General features: G+C 34.4%; 1 protein-coding gene across 1 annotated transcript; it reads right to left on the bottom strand.

Moving 5' to 3' along the window:
• Positions 1-1,764: 1,764 nt before the first annotated feature.
• LOC148865429 (thioredoxin F-type, chloroplastic-like) lies at positions 1,765-15,181 on the bottom strand. Its single transcript, XM_088981146.1, has 3 exons — positions 14,483-15,181; positions 2,106-2,205; positions 1,765-2,028 (listed from the first exon to the last, which is right to left on the bottom strand). The coding sequence occupies exons 1-3, from the start codon at positions 14,785-14,787 to the stop codon at positions 1,894-1,896; spliced, it is 540 nt and encodes a 179-aa protein (XP_088837272.1). The 5' UTR covers positions 14,788-15,181; the 3' UTR covers positions 1,765-1,893.
• Between the last annotated feature and the right edge of the window lie 6,598 nt (positions 15,182-21,779).

Consider the following 21,779-nt stretch of genomic DNA (forward strand, 5'->3'; position numbering starts at 1 on the left):
GGATATAACCAAGGATTAAAGTATTGGTATCGGGTATCGTATCGTACAATTTGGATACGGATATGCTTAGGAAACGCATTGATACGAACTAAAAAATATGGAAACACTTGGATACGCTAAGAAAATGCATACAAATTTCATAAATATATTAATAGCAATAAGTTTAATGTCAAAATAACTATAAATAATGCATAAATACATAGGAATTGTATATTTAAATGATATATATGAAGAAATATATTATAACTAATATAGCATGACATGTAAATATTATATAATTTTATTAATAATGCATCAATCAAGAGCCCAAGGCATATATTATATAGAATTTTACAAATTAATACATGCAAAAAGCCAATATTATTTTATTATCTATTAAAGTGTAAGGCATAAAACATATGCAACTATTATATTTGAATTATTATATCAATTTTTTCTATTTTATTTTTAACATTAACAAAAAAAATCAACTAAAAATTAATTCTCAAAAGTTTGATAAAAAATATTTATATTTTTGTGAACAATAAATATGTTTTTATAAAATGTAAATTAAAATATCAATTAATAACTTATAAAAATATGTAATCTTAACTTAAAATATATCAAATCTATTAAAATTTTGAAGATGCATATAATATGAAAATTCATAAATTTTAATTACTAAAATAATTATTCCATTATTAGTATTTTTAATTTTTATAAAATTTTAAAATTAAAAATTATTTTTATATAAAATGTAGGTTAATGGATTTAGTAGATTCAATTTATATTATATTTTCAAATACTTTGTAAACAATATTTTTATTTTTGTAAGTAATAAATGCATTATTATTTAGTGCAAATTAAAATATTAATTAATAATTTTTAAAAATTTTAAGCTATATATCATGTGCAAATTTATAAAATTTAAGTATTAAAATAATTATTCTACTATTACTCTTTTAAAAAATAATTATTTTATTTTTAATATTTTATTAGTATAAAATTTTGAAATTAAAATTCATTTCTTGATATATATGTGGATTGTATAAATTATTTGTTCTGTTGATTTATAAAATACTAATTTTGAGTATTGTTCTTTTTAATTTGCAATTAGAGTTGTTGAAAATAAATCTATGTTTTTTTTTTTGTTTGCATGTAAACATTAATTTTAATAAAAGTTAATTTATTACATTTATTAACATGAAAAAAGAAATGGCTTTGTGGTGATTAAAGGTGCATGTGCGATTTGGTATTGACCAACCTAGGTTTGAGACTTCGAGTCACGTGCTTTTCTTTTTTAAAGTGAGGTGTTGTGTCATTTAGTGAAACTGTGGTTGATATGCTTCTGTATCGGCACGTATCAGCCGATACTATATGATACACCGATACAGTGACAAATCGGACCGATATGCATGACTGGCAAGATACACCTGCAATCGTAGCGTATCCCATATCCGTGCAATCCGATACCGATACGATAAGACCGATACGGGCATATCATGTCGATATTTTAATATTTAGATATAACACATTGATAAAAAAAAAAACAATGTTCTTCAAATCAACCAAAACTACATTTCCCTCTCAGTTAAACAAATCAATCAAAAATGTCATAAATTAAATAATAAAATAAAAGTATAAAAAACATAAAAATTTGATCATGTCTTTAATATTACATATTCATCACATTAAACAAAATATTTAATGATAATTACTATTAATGATGAAAATGACTAAAAAACACTTCCATAGAAACCATGTATCCGTAGTAACATCAACTAGTTGCATGGTATGTGAAAAATATTATTATTAAAACTGTCAACTAAGATGTGGATACATTCCTTGCCTTATAAACAATTGATAGAAAAGAAAACAGATAAAAAAAAGAAAAGAAAAAAATCCACAGTAACATCAACTAGATTTAACACTTTCAATTGCAGCAACTAGATCATCAAATTTAGCCCCCGTTACTTCTTTTATAACTTTTCCGTCCTTCAGGATTTTGAATGTAGGCACCACTCTTATCCCCAATTCCTTTGCTAATGGCTGTAAGCATTAAACAATAACAAACAATTCTATGACATGAGAGAGAGAGAGAGAGATTTATATTAGCATCTACATACCCTGTTTTCTTGGTTGCAATCAAGCTTCATAAAGACAACATCAAGATGCTTCTCTGAGAGCTCTTGAAATTTTGGAGCCATCACCTTACAAGGACCACACCTTACAAGAATATGCATCCCAAACACAAGAAAATACAAAATTCAGTCATGTAAAATAAAATAACAAAATAGTGTGTCATAAAAGCATAATATTTGTATCATGGAAACCAAAGTACAGATATAGGAGGTAGGTTTATTATGTCTATCTAAACTACTTTATTAAGATAATGAAGGAAAGAGATGATGCATGATGAACAGAGAAGAACAGTATGGTGTTTATGTTGAAGAACAAAGGTGATATACAAAGTTGTAATAATTATCATGGAATTAAACTCATAATTCACATTATGAAACTTTGGAAGAATAATTGAACAAAAGTTACGATATGGAACAAGTATCTCAGAGAATTAACTTAGGTTTATTCTAGAAAGATAAACCATAAATGCCATCTTCCTTTTGAGATGATTAATAGAAAAGTATAGAGAGAAGAGAGGTCTTAATATGGTTTTCATTGATCTAGAAAAGGGATATGATAGAGAGTCTCTAAAGAAATAATATGGTGGGTTTTGAAAAAATGTCCCTAATAGGTATGTAGAACTCATTAACTATAAGGGTGCAAAAATCAATGTTGGAAACCCCTGTGGGATAGAGATTAGATTTTATTGTCACAATGGGTCTTCACCATGGTTTAGCACTTGGTCCTCATTTATTTGCACTAGTCATAGATGGCATAATATTAATTGATGAAACTAGTGAAGGATTAACCGTGCAAAGCTAGATTTATAATAATTGCATTAGAAACTAGAGATTTTAAAATAAGCAAACTAAAACAGAATATGTGTAATATAACTTCAATAATAATAGGAGTGCAAACCAGGGTGCACTTAGGATTAAAGACCAAGAGAGAACAAAATGTGACTTCTTTTGTTACCTTGGTTCAATGATTCATAACAAAGGAGAGATTGAGGAGGATGTTGTCCATGGAATTAAAGCAAGATGGATAAAATGGAATAGTGCATCTGTTGTCTTATGTGATAGACAAATACCACTTTGGCTTAAAGGAAAATTTTATATAAAACACCCCTTTCTGATGTGATAGACAAATACCACTTTCTGATGTGAAATAAGCAGTGGAGCGTGAAACCTCTATCCATCATAAACATGAAGAGTAAGAAATATATCACCATCAAAATGTTCCCCAGTTCTTTCTCAGCTAATGCAAAATTTAAGGTTCAGATATGTTCGCTGTTCTTGTGATGCCTAATCATAAAATCATCGGTAAGCAATTCTCATTTCTCAGTAATTCCATATTTAAAGAAAGATTCCATGAAAAATGGCAAAATTGCACTTACACTGCCATTCAACAAATACTAACAATTCCTTTTGTTGAATTTGTTTATGTTCCAAAATATGACAAAACATGTGCACAATGTTCATGCTTGAAGACCAAAGAGCCTCATAAAGATGATGAGTTGCTTCTTTGACATTTTCTAATAATCCCCTACTTGTAATCTGGTTTGTTTAGAATCAAAAGAAGAAAGCAAGAAGGGAAAAAGAAGGGAGAAGAGAGAAGGTACAAAAGAAATAGAGTTTTGGGAGATTAAGTTAGACTGACCAGTCAGCCCACTCTTATTTCATCAGCTTTAATAATCATCCATAATTGTCAAGGTATCACTTAGGCGACTAGGCACACTTGGTTGGGTGCCTCACTTGAACACCTTGATTTAAACAAGGTGCCCACCTAGGTGACAAACATCACAAGGTGGGTGCTTGTTATAGTATGATTACTATGAGTCTATAACTACATCTTACTAATATGTGTTCTAATACTTTCTATTATATAGTACATATACCGCATATGCCATTTTATTAATGATTGAACAAGAAAGAAGGATAAAGAGGTTTCTTTTTCTTTTGTTTTTCTACTCTCTCTCTCTCTAACTTCCCTGTCTTTCATTAAATAAAATAGCAGTTTACCCCTTCTTTTTCTCTTTTTTTAAGAGATTCTGCAGTATTAGGAGTTCATATATTTACAATTTTGCACTGTAGGATTGCTCTCAGGTGGTCCAAGCCACCTGAGAGAAATTGGATGATCTAACACAAGTCTTTTTCTTGGTATAAATCTAACACAAGTCCAGAAGGGAGATTTAGGCACCTAACACATGCTGGTATACGTTCAAGCATATTCCCCAATGATTGCAGCCTTCAAACACCATTAAAAACGGAAAAACCAAGTCTGGTAGAAAATATTTCTAAAAAATTTCCAAAATATTTGAAGTCTTAGAAAATTATGAGATCACTTCATACCATTACCAAAAAAGATCCAAACCAAGATCTTCCAATCCTTTCAAGGAAAAAGCTTTCATCTATCTGTATAGTATACTTAGATATGCACTTTTTAAGAAATTATTTGTTTTCTATTGAAAAATGTAAAAAGAAAAAAAAATCAAGATAAACTCCAATCAACACCAAAGTATCAGCAAAATTCTTCTAAAACCTAATCTATCAAGATCTGGGATTTTCTCAGCCTACCGAACATTGGCTGTACAGCTGCTGACATCACCTGTGCAGTTGGTGATATCAACAATTATGAACATCACCTTCTGCTGCTATTACAATGATTCTTCCCTGCTTTGATACCAACTTATTTATCTGGTACTGGTTTCTTTAGAACCAAAGAAGAAAGATGAAAACAAGAAGAATAAGGAAAAGATGAGAGAAGAGAGTTTTGGGAGAACTAGTTAGAGTGACCAGACAGCCCACACTTCTTTTATTAATATCTTAACAATGATCTCAAGAATTACAAAAAAACAGGTTTTTTCTACACCTATACTCTTATTATTGTTTCTCTACACCCCTTGATAAGTTAGGCAAACAAGAAACAGGTTTGAAAGCCACAATTGGAACCTATCATCAAAATCATCAACATTTCATGGATAAGAAGGGTTTCTTTTTCTCTTTTTTTTTTGAAGATAAAATAAAAAAAGAAATTTTATTGATAAAAAAAGAAGAGTACATCTTCTTGATGACAAGGAGTCACAAAACATCAGAGAAAAGAGAAATTTAAAATCAATAAGTACAATCACTCAGTAATTTTTCACTTTCTCTTGAGGTGTGGTTGCGGATCTTAATTCATTTGTATCAAAGTCTTGTTTTCTTATACTTTAAGCTTCCCTGCTCTCTTCAGGCAGGGGTAGGAAGCTCATTTCATTTACACCAATGTTGTAGAAACAGATCTGCCAGTGAACAGAAATGTGATACAGATTTCAGAGCCATGGGAAATCAAATAGAATGCTTTCCATCCACAAAGAATGAACAAAAACTTACAAAGAGAGAACTCATGCTGTTGGGTAAAGAGCTAATAAACGGATTGTTTATAAGAAGAAATATGTGAGAGGGATGGAAAAAAGGAGAAAATTAAAACCAGAATTCACTAAACCAAATTTTGTTTCTTCAAATCAACTCTTCTGCAATTCCAATTATGATGACTATATTTATAGACTCAACTTACGAGCTCAGATCTTCTTTTACAGACTCCAACTCGGACTAGGAAACTGACCCAAATCAATGTCTAATTGAAAGACAAATCCATAGGTAATCCAAAGGGACACTCCAATAAGGACTCTAATTCCCCAAACAACTCTAATAAGTCATTACTGATCCCACTAAGACCAAATTTAATAGACCAGAAATAATAAAAACAGTAAACCGCAAGTTTACTAAAAATACTAATATGAGGATTATTATAAATAGTAACTTCAAAAGTTTTCCATAAATGGTAATTTTGAAATAGAAAAGAAATCTTAAAGAACAGAACCCTGTTCTTCAACACTTATAACTGAAATAATACCAACATTCTATCACCCAGAAATTCTGAAATTGGTTTAGGAATGGAAATACTGATTTATTTCTCTAGACATTCTCCCCGCTTTAATATCTGCATCATTAGGTTATAAGCAGATTGAAACTTAGAATGACATAGGACTATCAACGGCAAATCCCAATTCATTCAATAGGTTCTTTATCCACAATATTTCAACAACTCCATGAGACATAGCTTTGTATTCTGCTTCAACACTGGACCTAGCCACGACACTTTGTTTCTTACTTCTCCATGTGACAAGTTCTCCTCCCATGAAGGTGCAATATCCACTAGTAGATTCCTATCATCTATTGACCCGACCCAATTAGCATCTGCATACACTTCCACCTTTAAATTCCCATGCTTTAGGAATAATAAACCAACCCTTGAAAACTTCTTATGATACTTGAGAATTCTCTCAACAGCCTCCATGTGGGTAGCCTTAGGCGCATCATGCATGCATGAACTGACCAAGGACACCCACGGCATACACAATGCCAGGTTTGGTCATAGACAAATACAAAATCCTTCCCACAAGTCTTTAAAACTGTTTCACATCCTTTATAGTTTCTCTAATGACAGCTACCTAACTTGTGATTTGGATTAATGGGAGAATTAACTGACTTTACTCCTAGTTTACCTATGTCCTATAATAGATCTAGGATGTATTTCCTTTGAGCAATAAAGATCCCTTTTTATGAGTGGGCAACTTCAATTCCAAGGAAGTACCTCAAGGGACCTAGATCATTCACCTCAAACTGAGTGGCTAAAAATTTCTTCAGCTTTTGAATTTCACTTGTCCAATCTCCAGTGACTATTATGTCATCAACATACACTACCAAAGTTGTAATTTCATCTTCCACCACCTTTACAAATAGTATATGGTCAGACTGACATTGCTTAAAACTAGTCTACTGCACAACTAGATGGAAACTGTTGAATCAAGCCCTTGGTGATTGTTTTAGGCCATACAAGGATTTCTTCAGTTTGACACTTTCTACTCACTGCCTTTAGCACAGAAACCAAGAGGTTGAGCCATATATACCTCTTCTTCTAGGCCACTGCTCAAAAAAGGCATTCTTCATATCTAACTAGTGAAGGTTCCAATCAAAATTGGTTACTAATAAGAGGACTCTGATGGAGTTTATCTTGGCAACTAGGGCAAATGTCTCTACATAATCCACTCCATACACCTGTGTAAACCCCTTTGCCACCAAATGGGCTTTATACCTTTCCATTGTGCCATCAACCATATGTTTCACTATAAATACCCACTTGCATCCTACAAGTTTTTTTTTTCCTTCAAGAAGGTCCACCAACTCCCATGTACCATTTTTATGTAAAGTACTTATTTCTTTCTTCATTGCATCTGTCCATTAGGTATTGACAAAGCCTCTGCCACATTTTTAGGGATAGGAACACTGTCAATGGAAGAAACAAAGGCACAGAAAAAATGCGAGATGTTCTCACAAGAAACAAAATGGGAAATGGGATACTTAGTGGTACAAGATCTGACACCCTTTCTCTTAGCAATAGGCATGTCAAGATCATCAATAGTAGAAGTATCTATATCAATGGGATCAGACATATCAATAGGAATAACGGTACCTAGTTGGGAAGGATCAGCCCTTGGAGATTCCGATGATAATGGTGGTATAGATTCAAGTTGCTTTACGACTTTTGAACTCGATTGGTCCTTCCAACAACAAAGAAACATACATAATGGAGGAGGATTAGGAAGAGGAGGAAATTGAACTTGACATGTTTCTCTTCAACCCTACCCTCCCCCTAAGGAGAAATAGAAAAAAGGGTTCACTCTCAAAGGACATATCCATAGATACATAATATTTTCTAGAGACAAGATCAAAGCACCAATAATCATTTTGAGAAGGGTAACCTAGGAAAACACAAGGTCAAGTTTACCATGAAAAGGAGATAAGTTGTGAACAAAACAACAAGAACCAAAAACATGCATAGAAACAAAGAACAAGCCTTGGGAAACAAGAGTTGATGTGGGGCCTCGTATTCTAACAATCATCTCTTGATTGCATTGGATACACCCATGCATATCTGGAATGATCATCAATAAGCGTAACAAGGTACTTATAGCTAGTCTAGAAAGGTAAAGTAACAAGGCCCCAAACATCAAAACAAACAATATGAAAAGAAATTCAGCTTTATTATTTCTTGAAGGAAAAAGATTTCTACAATATTTGCTCAACTGACAAGTTTGGCATTTCAATTCAGACATGGACATTGACTTAAAGAAAAATTCTAGAAACAAAATTTTCAATGACACCAAAGACAAATGACCAACACGACTATGCCATAAACAAACCTAATTCTTACTGGACTGACTCGTAACTCTGTGGATGCAAGACCAGATTTATTCTCCAACACATAGAGACCACCAACCATACTACCTCTATCAATCATCTTCCCCGAGGTCAAATCTTGTATCACACAAGAAGAACGAAAAAAAAAAGTTACTTAAGAATTCAATGAATTTGTAATGTTACTAATGAAAAACAAGTTTTTGGGAAATTTAGGAACATGATATACATTAGAAAGGGCAAGGCCAAAGGGGAGAGAGATGATTCCTTGACTAGCTATGGAGGAGAATGAGCCATCAACTAGGACTAAAATAAATTGAACTTAATCGTCATGTGATCAAATCTCCAGAATCAATTATCTAGGGGGATTTTGAAGTATGAAAGGATGCATGGAAGGTTGTGGTAGAGTTACCTAATGTAGACGCAAAAGGAGTCGAGGGAGTAGTGCCATCTAAGTGCCCTACCATACAACTCTAGATAGTCATGGAATGAATTGATGATGTCTTCCTTGGGATCAGAACCAAGAGGACACTCTTGGTTCATAATGGAATCTAAAGTCCGGTGCCCCTGAAAGGCCAGATTTTCTGAATTATACTTCTTTTGAGCCTACTAGCTAGGCTTTTTGTTTTGTTTTAGTGCTGATTTCTTACTTAATTCTTGAGCCCACTTAGGCCTCCAATGGAGATCCCAACAAGTGTCCCTAATGTGCCTAGACCGCCAATGAGTACACCAAAGTTCATCTTTGCCATCCACCTTCTTTTGGAAATCACCTTCTTAAGGTTACTTTCACCACTTGCATTTGCACCTCCCCTAACTACCAAAGCAACTAGCCCCCCCTTATATTCATCCCATTTCTCCTTCTTTCTCCTGGCTGCACTAAGGCATGTGCTTCTTGGACTAAAGGAAGATCTTTGTCTCCCAAAAGCTACACCTAATAGACTCATACATAAGATTCAACCCCAAAAGGAAGGCAAAAACCCATTGCTAAGAAACTAGAGACTTGTAAGCCTTGGCATCCTGATCACATTTCCAATCCATATTCAAATACTGATCCATGGCTGTTTGTAGAATGATTGGGATGTTGAGATATCTCAACAAGCAACTCTTGCAACACCCTAGAAGGCTATACATGGGATCCTTCCCCAATTCCTCAATCTGGTCATGTATGATGTCAATTCTAGAAATAATATTCTTTTTGGGGAAGACATTTGGGTGGGCATCCAACCTCTTAAAGACCTTTTTCCCTCTCTTTACTCTCTTTCCCTTTATAAGAAAGAGTCGGTTTCTAGTTTTATTTCCTCCCCAATTTCTCCTTTAGCCTTAATTGGGATTTTGGTTTCTGAAGAGGGTTATGTGATGATGAATGTGCTTATATTTCAGAACTGTTGTTCTCACTTAAGTCTGTTTATCTGAATCCCCTCAAACCTGACACAAGAATTTGAACCCCTAATTCAAAAGGCTTCTTTACTTGCTCCTCCTCTTTCAAATCCCTTTGTTCCTCTCTTGCACCCCGAGTTATCCTAGTTAAAGAATTTTGGACTAGACCCGTTCCCCCAAAGATTGCTGTTTTTTGTTGGGAAGTTTACTATGGTAAGATTAATACCTCCAAAAACTTGCAAAAGAGGAGACCAAATTGGTGTGTTCTTTGTAAAGCTTAGAATGAGGATTATTACCACTTACTGATCTCTTGTTCCTTTGGATTTTTGTGTTGTTTGAGTGTAGGTGTTACTTGCCATCTAATATTAGCTCGTTGTTTAGTCCGTCTACATTTGAATGGCACACAAAGAGAGGGAGAATTAAGTGGAAGTGCATCAGAGCAAATTTTTTATGGACTAATTGGGAAGAAAGGAACACCAGAATTTTTTGTGAAAAAGAAAGAAGCTCTTCGGAAGTTAAAGATTGTATTATGACAAGGGCAAATTTAGTGGCTGAAAACTTAAAACCTCTTTTACCTACTCCTTCGATGACCTATGGAGGAGCTGGTTAGCAGTGGCTAATACTTCTACTAGGAAAAACAGATACGCGGTAGAATGGATGCCACCTAGGAAGGAGTTCATTAAGCTGAACTTTGATTGGAATAGCTGAGGTAACCTTGGACATTCGGGCATAGGGGTGCTAAGAAACAAAGACAGTAGAATTATGTCTTTGTACTCAGGTCCTGTGGGTTTGGAAGACTCTTTAAAGGCTGAACTATGTGCCGCTGTACAAGGAATCTAGCTTGCAAACCAGCTGGGAATAGTGCATTTTCTTATTGAAGGGGACTCCCAGGTGATTGTGGGTTGGTTGCAAGATCCGGATTCTGTGATCTGGGGCTATAGAGATCTCCTTAAAAAGGTTAATTGGCTAACAAGGAATCTGACAATTAGAGTTCAGTGGGTAGGCAGATCAGCAAATTCAATGGCTGATTCACTTACAAAACAGGGGGTTTCTCGGGCTTCTTTATTTTGGGCTACCTTGTAATTTTATTTGAATTTATAATTCTATAACTAATCTTAAAGGAAGGGCCGCATCTCGTGCCTTTCCTTGGGTTAACTGTAACTCTTATTTGCTGGATTAATGAAATTTTACTCGTTTATGGAAAAAACAATAGTGATCCAACTCCCACAAATAGAGGTCAAATCTAAATAGTCAACTAAGAGACTCCTCTACCCCTATCTACAGGTCGAAGATTACAACTGGTAGATTTTTGCATAATGCCTTTGCTCAGAATATGTAGATTTAACTTGCTCCCAAATTTCATAAGTTCTGTCTGCCCACATAAAATTTTTCCTCACTTGTGGAAGCATGGAAACTAAAAGCCATGCCATCACCATACTATTTCTTGGTTCCATTTATCTCGTCTTGCACTCCCACACTTTAGGTCCTTAATTTTTCCATTGATGTAGCATATCTTTCCTCTTGCAGTTATGTATTTAATTCCCTTCAACCACTCTAGGTAGTTAAATCCATCTAGGGGATTAACAGCCATTGAGAAGTTCATATCAAACCCCCATTCACTTCCACCATTGCTAGCGGTCACACCAAAACTGGTTGAATCCTCTGACGCCATGGTAAATAGGACTGTTGTTACCAATCAGCCACAGAAAACAATAGGGGGAATAACAATCACCAGACCTCTCAGTCTCACACAAAAAGCACTAATAATTGGTATTCACTACAGTCCACATATAACACCAGGCACTGGAACACTGTTCGAAAAGATAGAATATAAAAAAAAAAAAAAGACTGATAAAAAAACAGATCTGGATAGGTCTGGACTCTGGATAGGCCCCACAAATATCAGACACCCCTCCACTAGGACACACGATCGCTACTAAATACACAAGGATCACACCATCCACATAAGGGATGGGAACACCCTCTGGCACCTTCATTGCATGACCAAGAGAAGACCAGAGAAAAACTAAGTCAATCGCCTCAAACCAGTCGATGTGAGTATCCTTATTCAATTTGGGAAAAAAACATCAGGAAAATACAAGGAATCCACAGAAGGATCACATGATCACTACTGAATACACAAGGATCACACGATCCACATAAGGGATGCGAAGACACCTCAAACACCTTCACTGCATGTAATCACCATCACCACATTACAGGTTATATCTTGGCACACGACCAAGAGAAGAGAGAAAAACTAAGCTGATCCCCTCAAACCAATCGATGAGTGTATCCTGTATTTGATCTGAAAAAAAAAAAAAAAACAGCGGGAAGAAACAAGGAATCCTTGATCGAACTATTTTCAGACTCAAGATTTCCGCTCTGATACCATGTTCTCTCGGAAGAAATCAATAGAAGAGAGGAAAGAGGGAAGAGAGAGAGAGAAACAAAAGTTTGGGAGTCAAAAGCGACACCAGCTCTTCTATTTATATTAAGGTGGCCCAACTAATAAAATAGAAAAGAGTACAATGACAAAAAATCCCATGCAGCTCTAAGTACAAGTACTGTTAACACTTTCATTTGTTTATTTTCCTTTTTTTCATAATTACTCCTCTCCATCTTTCCAACTATAACAACCACTATTGTAGTTTTTCTCTACAATTAACACACACATACACTTGTATATCTTTGTCAAATTCAACATAGCAGGGTCTTCATGCCTTTGTTTTTTTCTCCATTCTTTGATATACAAGAAACATAAATGCATAGATGTTCTATCACACACACACATACACGTGTATATCTTTTCCAAATTCAACATAATAGGGGGTTTTCATGTCTTTGTTTTTTTCTCCATTCTTTGATATACAAGTATACAACAAATATAAATGCTTAGGTGTTCTATTTACATCTCCTCCCACTAATAGAATAAGGCTACACCCTATAATTTTTTCACAAAGTATTCAATGTTGCTTACATACTACTTTTAATGTTTAACTTGTTCATTTTATATCATTTTTAATGGTTGCTAGTTGCTAGAGTGCCATTCAACTAGGCAAACAAGCTAACCATAACAAAGCTAGATAAAACAAGCTAAAAAAGCAAACTTTCATATAAGTTCACCATGGGTACATAGTCACCTAGGTATGCAGTACTTGATGTTCCATTGAGTATACATCATGTCTAACACTAGTACTTTAGGCATACACAAGTATTTGGATATTATGTGTTATGCTTAGAAAAAAAAATAAAAAGTTGACTTTCATTAACATATATGTCATTATTTACATGTCCAGCCTTAATTTTCTTTTGATTTCTTTTAGAAGGGCTACACAAATGCGTGGAGGGTAGCCCATCCCCAACCCAGGTGTAGGCAGGATTCAATCTCAAGTCTCTGCTACGACCAGCAGGAGATCTTACCAATCCGCTGGATGGCACCTTGGACCTTGCATGTCCAGCCTTCATTTACATATACCCCAATCCTATAACAAAAGGTATAACCTCATTAACAAGTATATTTTTCTATTTACAAGCCCAACAGAAAAGCCTAGTCATAAACAATTCAGTTGTGAAAATTTCTTGAAACATTTCAGCTGGTCTGCAACCTCCAAATGGACTCGGAGGTAGTAGACAAAGATATTTGGTAACAGCCTGAATTGCTTGTTCAGGTGGGTACCTAGATCGTCCAATCACCTTGCAGAGTCTAACAAAATCAGGGAGCATGCAGGAAAACCTGTTGTGGGGATGCCTTGGTCCTAGGATGGAATTGTAATATTTATATTTGTTATACATTAGTAAGGTCAGCCTAGTGTTGTTCAGTATCATTCCCTTGCTATCTGATTTTGGATATAAAGGTATTTGGCATCATTGCAGTAAAATTAGTTTCTGTTAATTATCAAACACAGTCTAGATATTCATTGATACATTTTTGCAAATATACATTTATTACCTATGTAAATAGGTTTGTCTACAAGTTTAGGTGCAGAGTAACACCCTAAAGAGAATGAACTTATCCATCAACTCAAATGCAGTATATTGTTCCATACTTTGATAAAGGAAAAAAGAAGAAAAGTATTAAAAGCAAGCATACAATCATTTAGAAACCATGAGTTTCTTGATCCCAACCACCAGAATGAGTTACAAAAAGCATGGAAACTTCCAAACCGGATAAGCCACAGAAGTTTTGTACATAAGAAACTTCTGAAATCCAGTGATCATGCACTTTACACATGCACAATTGTGTTATTATTCTGCCTACAAGAACAAGCATCTAGGAAGGCTGTCTAAGGATCTTCTTACGCAGCCACTTAAAGAATGTATTTCTCAAATCTTAGAGCTCATTTCCAATTATAAAGTCCTAATGGACAGAGAAAAGTAAAATAGTAAAAGACTACAAGTCATAAACCAAGAAATAGAAGGTAATCAATGAAGAAAAAGAACAAATTACTACCCATTTGCGATATGTGAATATCTATTTGCTCAAGATTCTCTTGATTCCCATGAATAAACTCTCAGGAAACCAAGAACTGGAACTGAACCAACTTGAACATTTATAATTTCTGAGCGATTAACCAAAAGATAGATATTTAGGCGATTAGCAAGAAGCCCAATATGGCCTCTTCCCAATTGTGCCATGAATTTCTAGTGGCTCAGATCCTCTCAATTCTCATCAATAAATTCTCCAAAAACCAAACCAGTGAACTCAAAACTAACATCTTCATTCACAAAATTCTAATCAAATTAACCCAAAGAAAGAGATTTACCATTGAGTATACATATCGAGAACAACCACCTTATCTCCGGCGGCTTTAACAAGAGGCCAGAACGAATCCTTGTCGACCTCAGTCACCTGCCCGACGACTGGACCCGCTATGTCCAAGCCCGACCTCACAGAAATCCTAATCCCTTTCCTCTTATCGTAATTCTTGGCCAAGCCCCTTGTCATCCTTGATGACCGATCTCCGACACAACGCAGATGATCGGGTACCAAAGCAGGCCGACCCAAAGACCACGAAGGCATCGTCGGAGAACGCAGAGATGGAGGCCAAAACGAGACCTGTAGTGCCATGAGAACCGATTGCTTCCTTGTTCGAGAATTCAATTTCACCTCTGCAACTCGGTGAAAATGGCGGTTTTTCGCTCCCGAGTCTGAAACTTAAACGAAGAAAAAGAGGAAAATGCTATTGCCACGGAGAAACTTACGATAATGCAAGGATAGTAAAGGTATTTTATTATTTTCTTCACAAAATATATAAAAGGAATATTCTTTTGGACTTAAAAAAGCTCTTATAGGTTCAGAGAAACAATGTGTAGATTAGCTGAACGCTTTACTCGTGCAGCGGTGTATGGGACCAATGATAACATTATTGGTTTTACAGCTAAAGCATTTAGCGAATTCTGTTATATCTAAATCACCTGTAAAATATATTCCAACACACTCCCTAACGTTACTTGACACCACCAATAATAATAGATTGTTATTATTGGTCTTAGTCTCAAGGTGAGATGTGTGATGCCCCATCCTGTTGATATGGGTGTTGGGATGTGTTTTGTTTAAAAAAAAAAAAAGTATATTGCTGAAATCTCCCTGCAGTTTCTAAAATCTCAATTAAAACTTGGTCCAAACTCTCTAACATAATTGCAACTAGACCCTTTTTATTAGAGATGCATAAAATGTCAAAAATACCTATACAGTTTCATTTGATCAAAACATTTATTTTCTAAATTTTCTCTTCATCATAAGAATTCTTTTTTTTTTTTTTAATTTGATTTATTTTTCAAATTTGCCCATGATATCATTCTCAAAGGTAAAGCTGTGATTTTAAATTCTCTACTTTTTTTATTTATAAAATTTGTATTTTTTTTAAACCATACTATTTTGGATATTTTTATGCATCTTGTTAAAGCATTCTATAAGAAGGGATGTACTTGCAAAGGGAAGTATTAATAATTATTAAAAAAGTAAGGGAAGTTTCAGCAATTGAAAAGAAAGCTCTCCTGTAAAGTACAAATCTCACCCTTGAGTCTTTGTTATGTTCTTCTGGATTGGGGTATTTTTGTCAATTTTAGTTAATGTGGTTAAAAGAGGCTATCGGTAGTGTCCACATAAAATGGAAATTTATGAATAAAGACAACAATGAGATTGGTTTAGTAACTTTGTGGACTGAGGTTTGGCTGCTTCTTCGTCCACAAACAAGAGCCACTGCCGTCCACTTCAGTGTGATTTCAGATTGAAAAGATATAGGGGCATTAAGAGATAGTCTAAACATGTAATTTAGAGTTTATATATTAATTTAATATTGTTTTCTTTGCAATTAGGCATAATGCAAATAATTAATTTAATCAAAATTTTGGCTTGGCTCAAGTGAATAAAATTGAGTAGAAATAAATAAATAAAACAGGGGTATAACAACAGCTCCAATGAGTCCAGATCTGTTTGTCATACAACACCTCACACTGATTTCACAGCACGTTTTGACTGTATATCGAGAATATCTTCCATACTTGTATTTATTATTCATATGGAGATGTTCTCAATATAGGGTGGGATGTGTATGTGAGATCGGTGTGAGCTATGCCCTGTGAAGAGCAGATCCCAATTCAGCTCTAACAAGCTAGTTTCTTATTTCTATAGTAAATATACTCATTTGTTGACGAAATTTATATATATATATACTTAAACTATCCATTTGTTTAAGAGAGCAAGCATATGGTCATATTCATTTTAATGTAACTTCAGAAAATTATGTTTCATTCACTAGAAAAAAAAGAAAATGGTTAAATATTATTCTTTAAAGAGTAACATAGTTCAATTTTGCTTAAATTGAAAAAAAAAAAAAGTTAAATTTTTTACCGTTGACTCTTTTTGAAGAAATACAATAGGCATCATGGTTTTTGAACCACTGTTGTCCCAGATGATCGGACCATTTGGCTCGGGAACCGTTCAGGCAACTAGTTCCGTTTTACCCCAAACCCGGTCCCTAGCCAAAAAACCGTTGAATCAGTCAATGACCCATTGACCCGTTCAACGTTTTTTGGTCATTTTTTATTTTTAATTATTTTTTTATTTTTTTGTCAGAACGGAATTTCCATTTGATCTGGACAGTCAAACCATCAACGGTTTTGGTTGTTTTTTTATTTCTAATTATTTTTATCAAAATGGGCCATTCATTCAAACCGAACGGTCAAACCATCAACGGTTTTGGTTGTTTTTTATTTCTAATTATTTTTATCAAAATGGGCTATTCATTCAAACCGAACGGTCAAACCGTCGACCTAGAAACTGGTGGCCAGAACGGTTTCATTTCCATATCATTTTTTAAAACGATGATAGACATTGTAAAACTAATGTTTTAAAAAATGACATGAAAATGGAATCATTATCCCCTAACATGGATCAACAATTCAATCATCTAGGTTAAATGGGTCAACTAATATAATAAAATCAGATAATAAACTAATAAAAATAGATAAAAGTAGATGAAATGTAAAAAAGTAAATAAAATGACAAAAAATTGCTGAAAAAAGCTAGGCATGTCTGATAAATGAAAATTATTGCTATGGTGGAAAATGGCTGAAACAAACTCGGAAACCTCGCCATGGGTTAGTTGGCCAGTTCAATCACATGAGAATTATTGCACAATAGGTCAAGCATCATACCCAAATCCTTTTCCAACTTGTATTAGTTTTAGAATTGATTGATTATTAATGGTAAAGGCTGAACCCATTAGGTTATGTTTGGTTTGGTAGAAAATAAGAGAAAAATATTTAAGAGTTATCCCTCAATTTTCTATTTTTCTCATATTTTTTGTTAAACATGGCCCACTCTAATTAAAAATGTTTTTTTTTTGTCTTGAATAAAACCTTGGGTGGATAGAAGATTCACACTGGGAATTTGTAGCTAAAACAGATTTTGAAATGCATAGTTATTTGAAATGTTGATTTTAGACCCAAAATACATGTATTAATTGCTATTATAGCATATGTTAATATTGTTTTCAAAATATAGGAGAAAATTTGAAGGAATGAAGAACTCACTCCACTTCGAATGATTGATTTCATTATATATCACTGATATTTTCCATTGTGATTTGTTACAAATACAAAATATATAAGAGCAAAAGAATGACAAGGATTATCTACAAGGAGCTATGGCTGAGAAAGAACACCACTCAAGTCATTCATGAGCCCATAGTAATGGCAATAAGGGTAGTTTGGGAACTTTTGAGGTGAATCGGCCAAAGGTCCCACCTACATTCAGAAAATGATGTTAGAGGCCTAGAGTTGTGGTTCCAGATAATAACTCCGATGTTTAAGTTAGCGAAGGTGATAGAACAGTCGAGGTGTCGATGTGAGAGTGAAAGCAAGAACAAGAGGAAGAGCAGTAGAATGCATAAGAGAGGTACTTGTAACCTCTCGGTCCAATTTATGGGTGAAAACCTAGTTAATGGTGGCATTAAGGGCATTTTGTAATAACTTTGCATGACGGGTTGAACTAAGGCTAGGGCCACATGGCCAAGTGTTACTCTAATATTTAAGGGTCATCATTAAGGTTGAGGGTGAAATACCACAAATACTCTAATATTTAAGGGTCATCTCCAAGATGGCCACATGTTAGGTGTTGATTGGTGTAGGTAACTTTGGTTATATCACATGTCCTCCAGTTTTGAAATTGAGGACAAAGGCAAAGGTGAGATGTTGGTCAGCATCGGGCAAAGGAAGTAGAGTGATCAATCTGGGGAGATCTCATTGCTTTGGTGCAAAGTTTCTCGTAGTTTGTAAATTGACAGGCATGGTGGTTCAGAATTGTCAAGCCTAAAGACACCGAGCTGTGGTTTGGGAATTAGTATGTCAGACAAGGCGTCGTTTTAGTATCTAAGGCATGCACTACGTGGCATTCGTTGGTGCAAAATGAAACAATGTGATCCTTGTGAGGTCCAGGAAATTCATAGTTGGCTCAAAGGAGGAATTGCCATCTTATTTTCTAGAGAAAATGGGCGTGACTCTGTTTCTCTATGGAAAAGACTTAGATTCAAATGAATTAGAAAAAGGAAGGTGTTAGGCAATATTTTCTCCAAGCCCTTGTAATAGCCCAATATGAGAGTTGCTTAGGTTTAAATTTCAAGAAACAATTTCAAATAAGAAAGACTAAAACACCAAAACTTTAGAAGAAAATTATTCCTAACTTCCTTTAGACTTGGTCTGAGGTGATGTTATCAAGAGTTAGATATTAGTTTTCCAAATCCCCAAATCCCTTAACTTTTGGATGTGGCCTTGATTTTTTTTTTTTTTTTTTTTGCAGATTGGAAGCTTAAAGGCTTAAGACTTGGAGGTTTCTTGTGAGAAAATAACAGTGAGGATACTATAGATGTTGGGAATACTTTCAGCTCATCCCCCTTCCTTTGCGCTTGATTTGGATCCCTTTTGTAGAAAAGTGAAGGGGAAAAAATAGGCCTGAAATTTACCCAATTACACAGTGTAGCTTTAAGAAAGGTGTTTCCATGTAAATAGATGAAGATTTTCAAATGGAGAAGATTTACAATCAACCTTTCCTTATTGGGGCGACATTTTTCTTCAACTTGGGGTTGATCTCCATGGGTTTTGTGCATCCAATGAGAATCCGAGGCATTTTTAACATTGCAATCTTTTATTTGGGGCTCTTAATGGTTTAAAATGTAAATTTGAATCAACCAAAAATGTTATTTTGTTTTTTCCTAACTTTAAGTGGGGATATCTTTGGATTTTGGGGTTTTTAAACTTATTAGGCTCAATTTTATTAGCCCAAGTATTTATTAGGTCAAGTATAGGAATGACATCAGCCCTACCATCTTGAAGTCTCAAGTTGGAACAAATGAATGGGTGATTTAATCTAGTGCATTGAAGTAGAATCCTTTTAATTTAATAATCAAATGAAGGAATTAGGTTGTGGAATTTAATATAGTAGGGTTTTTTGGGCCTCTAAACATGGTTGTGAGGTCTTATTGGTCAAATAAGACTTGGATGATTGATATCTATGTTTGTTAAGCTCTAATTAATGATATTTACTAAAATGGAGTCTTAGCTTAATAGTGGGTCAAATGAGGAAGTCCTAAGATAAAATTTAGTAGGTAAGAATTTTTGAATGCCTTAAATTTGAAGGAAGAGACAAATCTTTAATCATAGATGTGGATAAAAAGATTTAGTACAGATTAAGATTTTAGATTATGGCTCACCAACCAATATAAAGGCTTGAAAGAAAATCTTGCTTGTTTAATGATCAAATGGAGGGATTATGTCATGAAACTTGATGTACTTGGATTTTTTGGGTCTTTGAACATGGTGATGAGGTTTGATTGGTCAAATGAGGTTCAGACAATAGAAATCTATGACTTGATATGCTTTAACAAATGAGATTTATTGAAATAGAACCATAACTTGATAATGAGTCAAATGATGGAACCTTGGGATGAAATTTGGTAGGAAGGTATTTTTTAATGTCATGTATCTAATGAAAGAGACAAATCATTGATCAAAGATATGGATTGAAAGATTTGGTTCTGTTTAATGTTTTATCTTATGTTCACCAACCAATAAAAATGTTTGAAACAAATATTGCTTGTTTAATGAACAAATGGAGGGATTACATGAAACTTAATGTGTTGGGGTTATTTGTCTTTGAACATGGTGGTGATGTCTGATTGGTTAGATGAGTTTAGATGACGAAGATCTATGGATAACAATCTCTAATCAATGAGATTTGCTAAAACAAAATCTTGGTTTGGTAGTGGGTCAAATAAGGGGTTCTTGGGATAAAATTGGGTGGGTAGGCATTTCTGAATGTCCTAAATCTAATGGAAGAGGCAAATCTTTGATTAGAGACATGGATTGAAAGATTTGGTTCAAATTAAGGTTTTAGCTTATGATTCACTAACAAATGAGAAAGCTTAAAACATATTCTTGCATGTTTAAAGGTCAAATGAAGGAATTTAAGGTTGAAATTGGATGTGTGGGTTATTTTAAGAATTTTGGAGTTAATAAGAGGGGCTTAGTTTCTTAGGTTACAATTTTTTGTGTGATTTAATCATGAATATCAATATAGAATTTTTATTGATCAAATAGTTAACAAAAGAGGTTTGAGTTGAAATTTGGCATACAAGCATGGATTAAGAAGAGGAGTCAGCTGTAAGTTCAGACCTGAGAAAGAATTTGTAAATCTTAGTTTTCTAGTATTATTCATCCAAAGCCGTTAGAATAAAATCTTAGCATTTTTGTAGAGTTGTAAATTGGGTCATATGGGGTCCCGGCTTGTCATTATAGAACATGGGTTGTGGCCTAGGTTTTCAAGCCTGTGGGCTAGCATGACAAAGTGAGCCATGCTGGCATGGGCCTATGGCACGACACAACCTAGCACAACCTATCCCGGAGTAGGTTATGACGGGCCGCCTGCATAATATAACCGTTGGGGACCCCCTAATGGTTAGTTTTTTTCTTTTTTAGGGTTTTTAACATAAATACCCTAACCGCTATAAACTAATTAGGGGTATTTATGTATCTTGGCTTTGGGATAAAAAAATGATAATAATGCCCCAAAGAGCTATATAACAACTAGTTTAGGGGAGCATTTGAGTAAAGTGGTAATTAGCTTTATAATAACCAAAACACCCCTCCTAACAATTAAAAAAATAGTTAACTTTTTAGGATATTTTGGTCAATTGAATTAATTCCAACTCCTCTAAATACCCTTACCTTGCATCATTTTCATTACACAAATTCTCATACTTTCTCATACTCTCATATACTCTCTTATACACACTTTCATTTTCATACTCTCTCTAATTCTAAATTTCATCAAGTTTCAATAAGGAGAAGACTTGCTCAAATATCTCAAGTTAGTTATTTGAGAGGCTTGGAGGCTTCAATGGTTGAAATCAAGTTGAGATTTCGAATTGGCAGATTAGATACGTTGCAATTAAATTATTTTTTTATTTTTTAGAGTTTAATACTACAATTTTAAAATGGCCGGCTCATACCGAAATCAATTTCTCAACATGTTCAACATCAATGGTGTTCAGCCACAGTATG

Source organism: Nelumbo lutea, chromosome 3 (assembly GCF_056320005.1).
Source record: "Nelumbo lutea isolate HS-2025 chromosome 3, American lotus-T2T, whole genome shotgun sequence".
Classification (NCBI taxonomy): Eukaryota; Viridiplantae; Streptophyta; class Magnoliopsida; order Proteales; family Nelumbonaceae; genus Nelumbo; species Nelumbo lutea.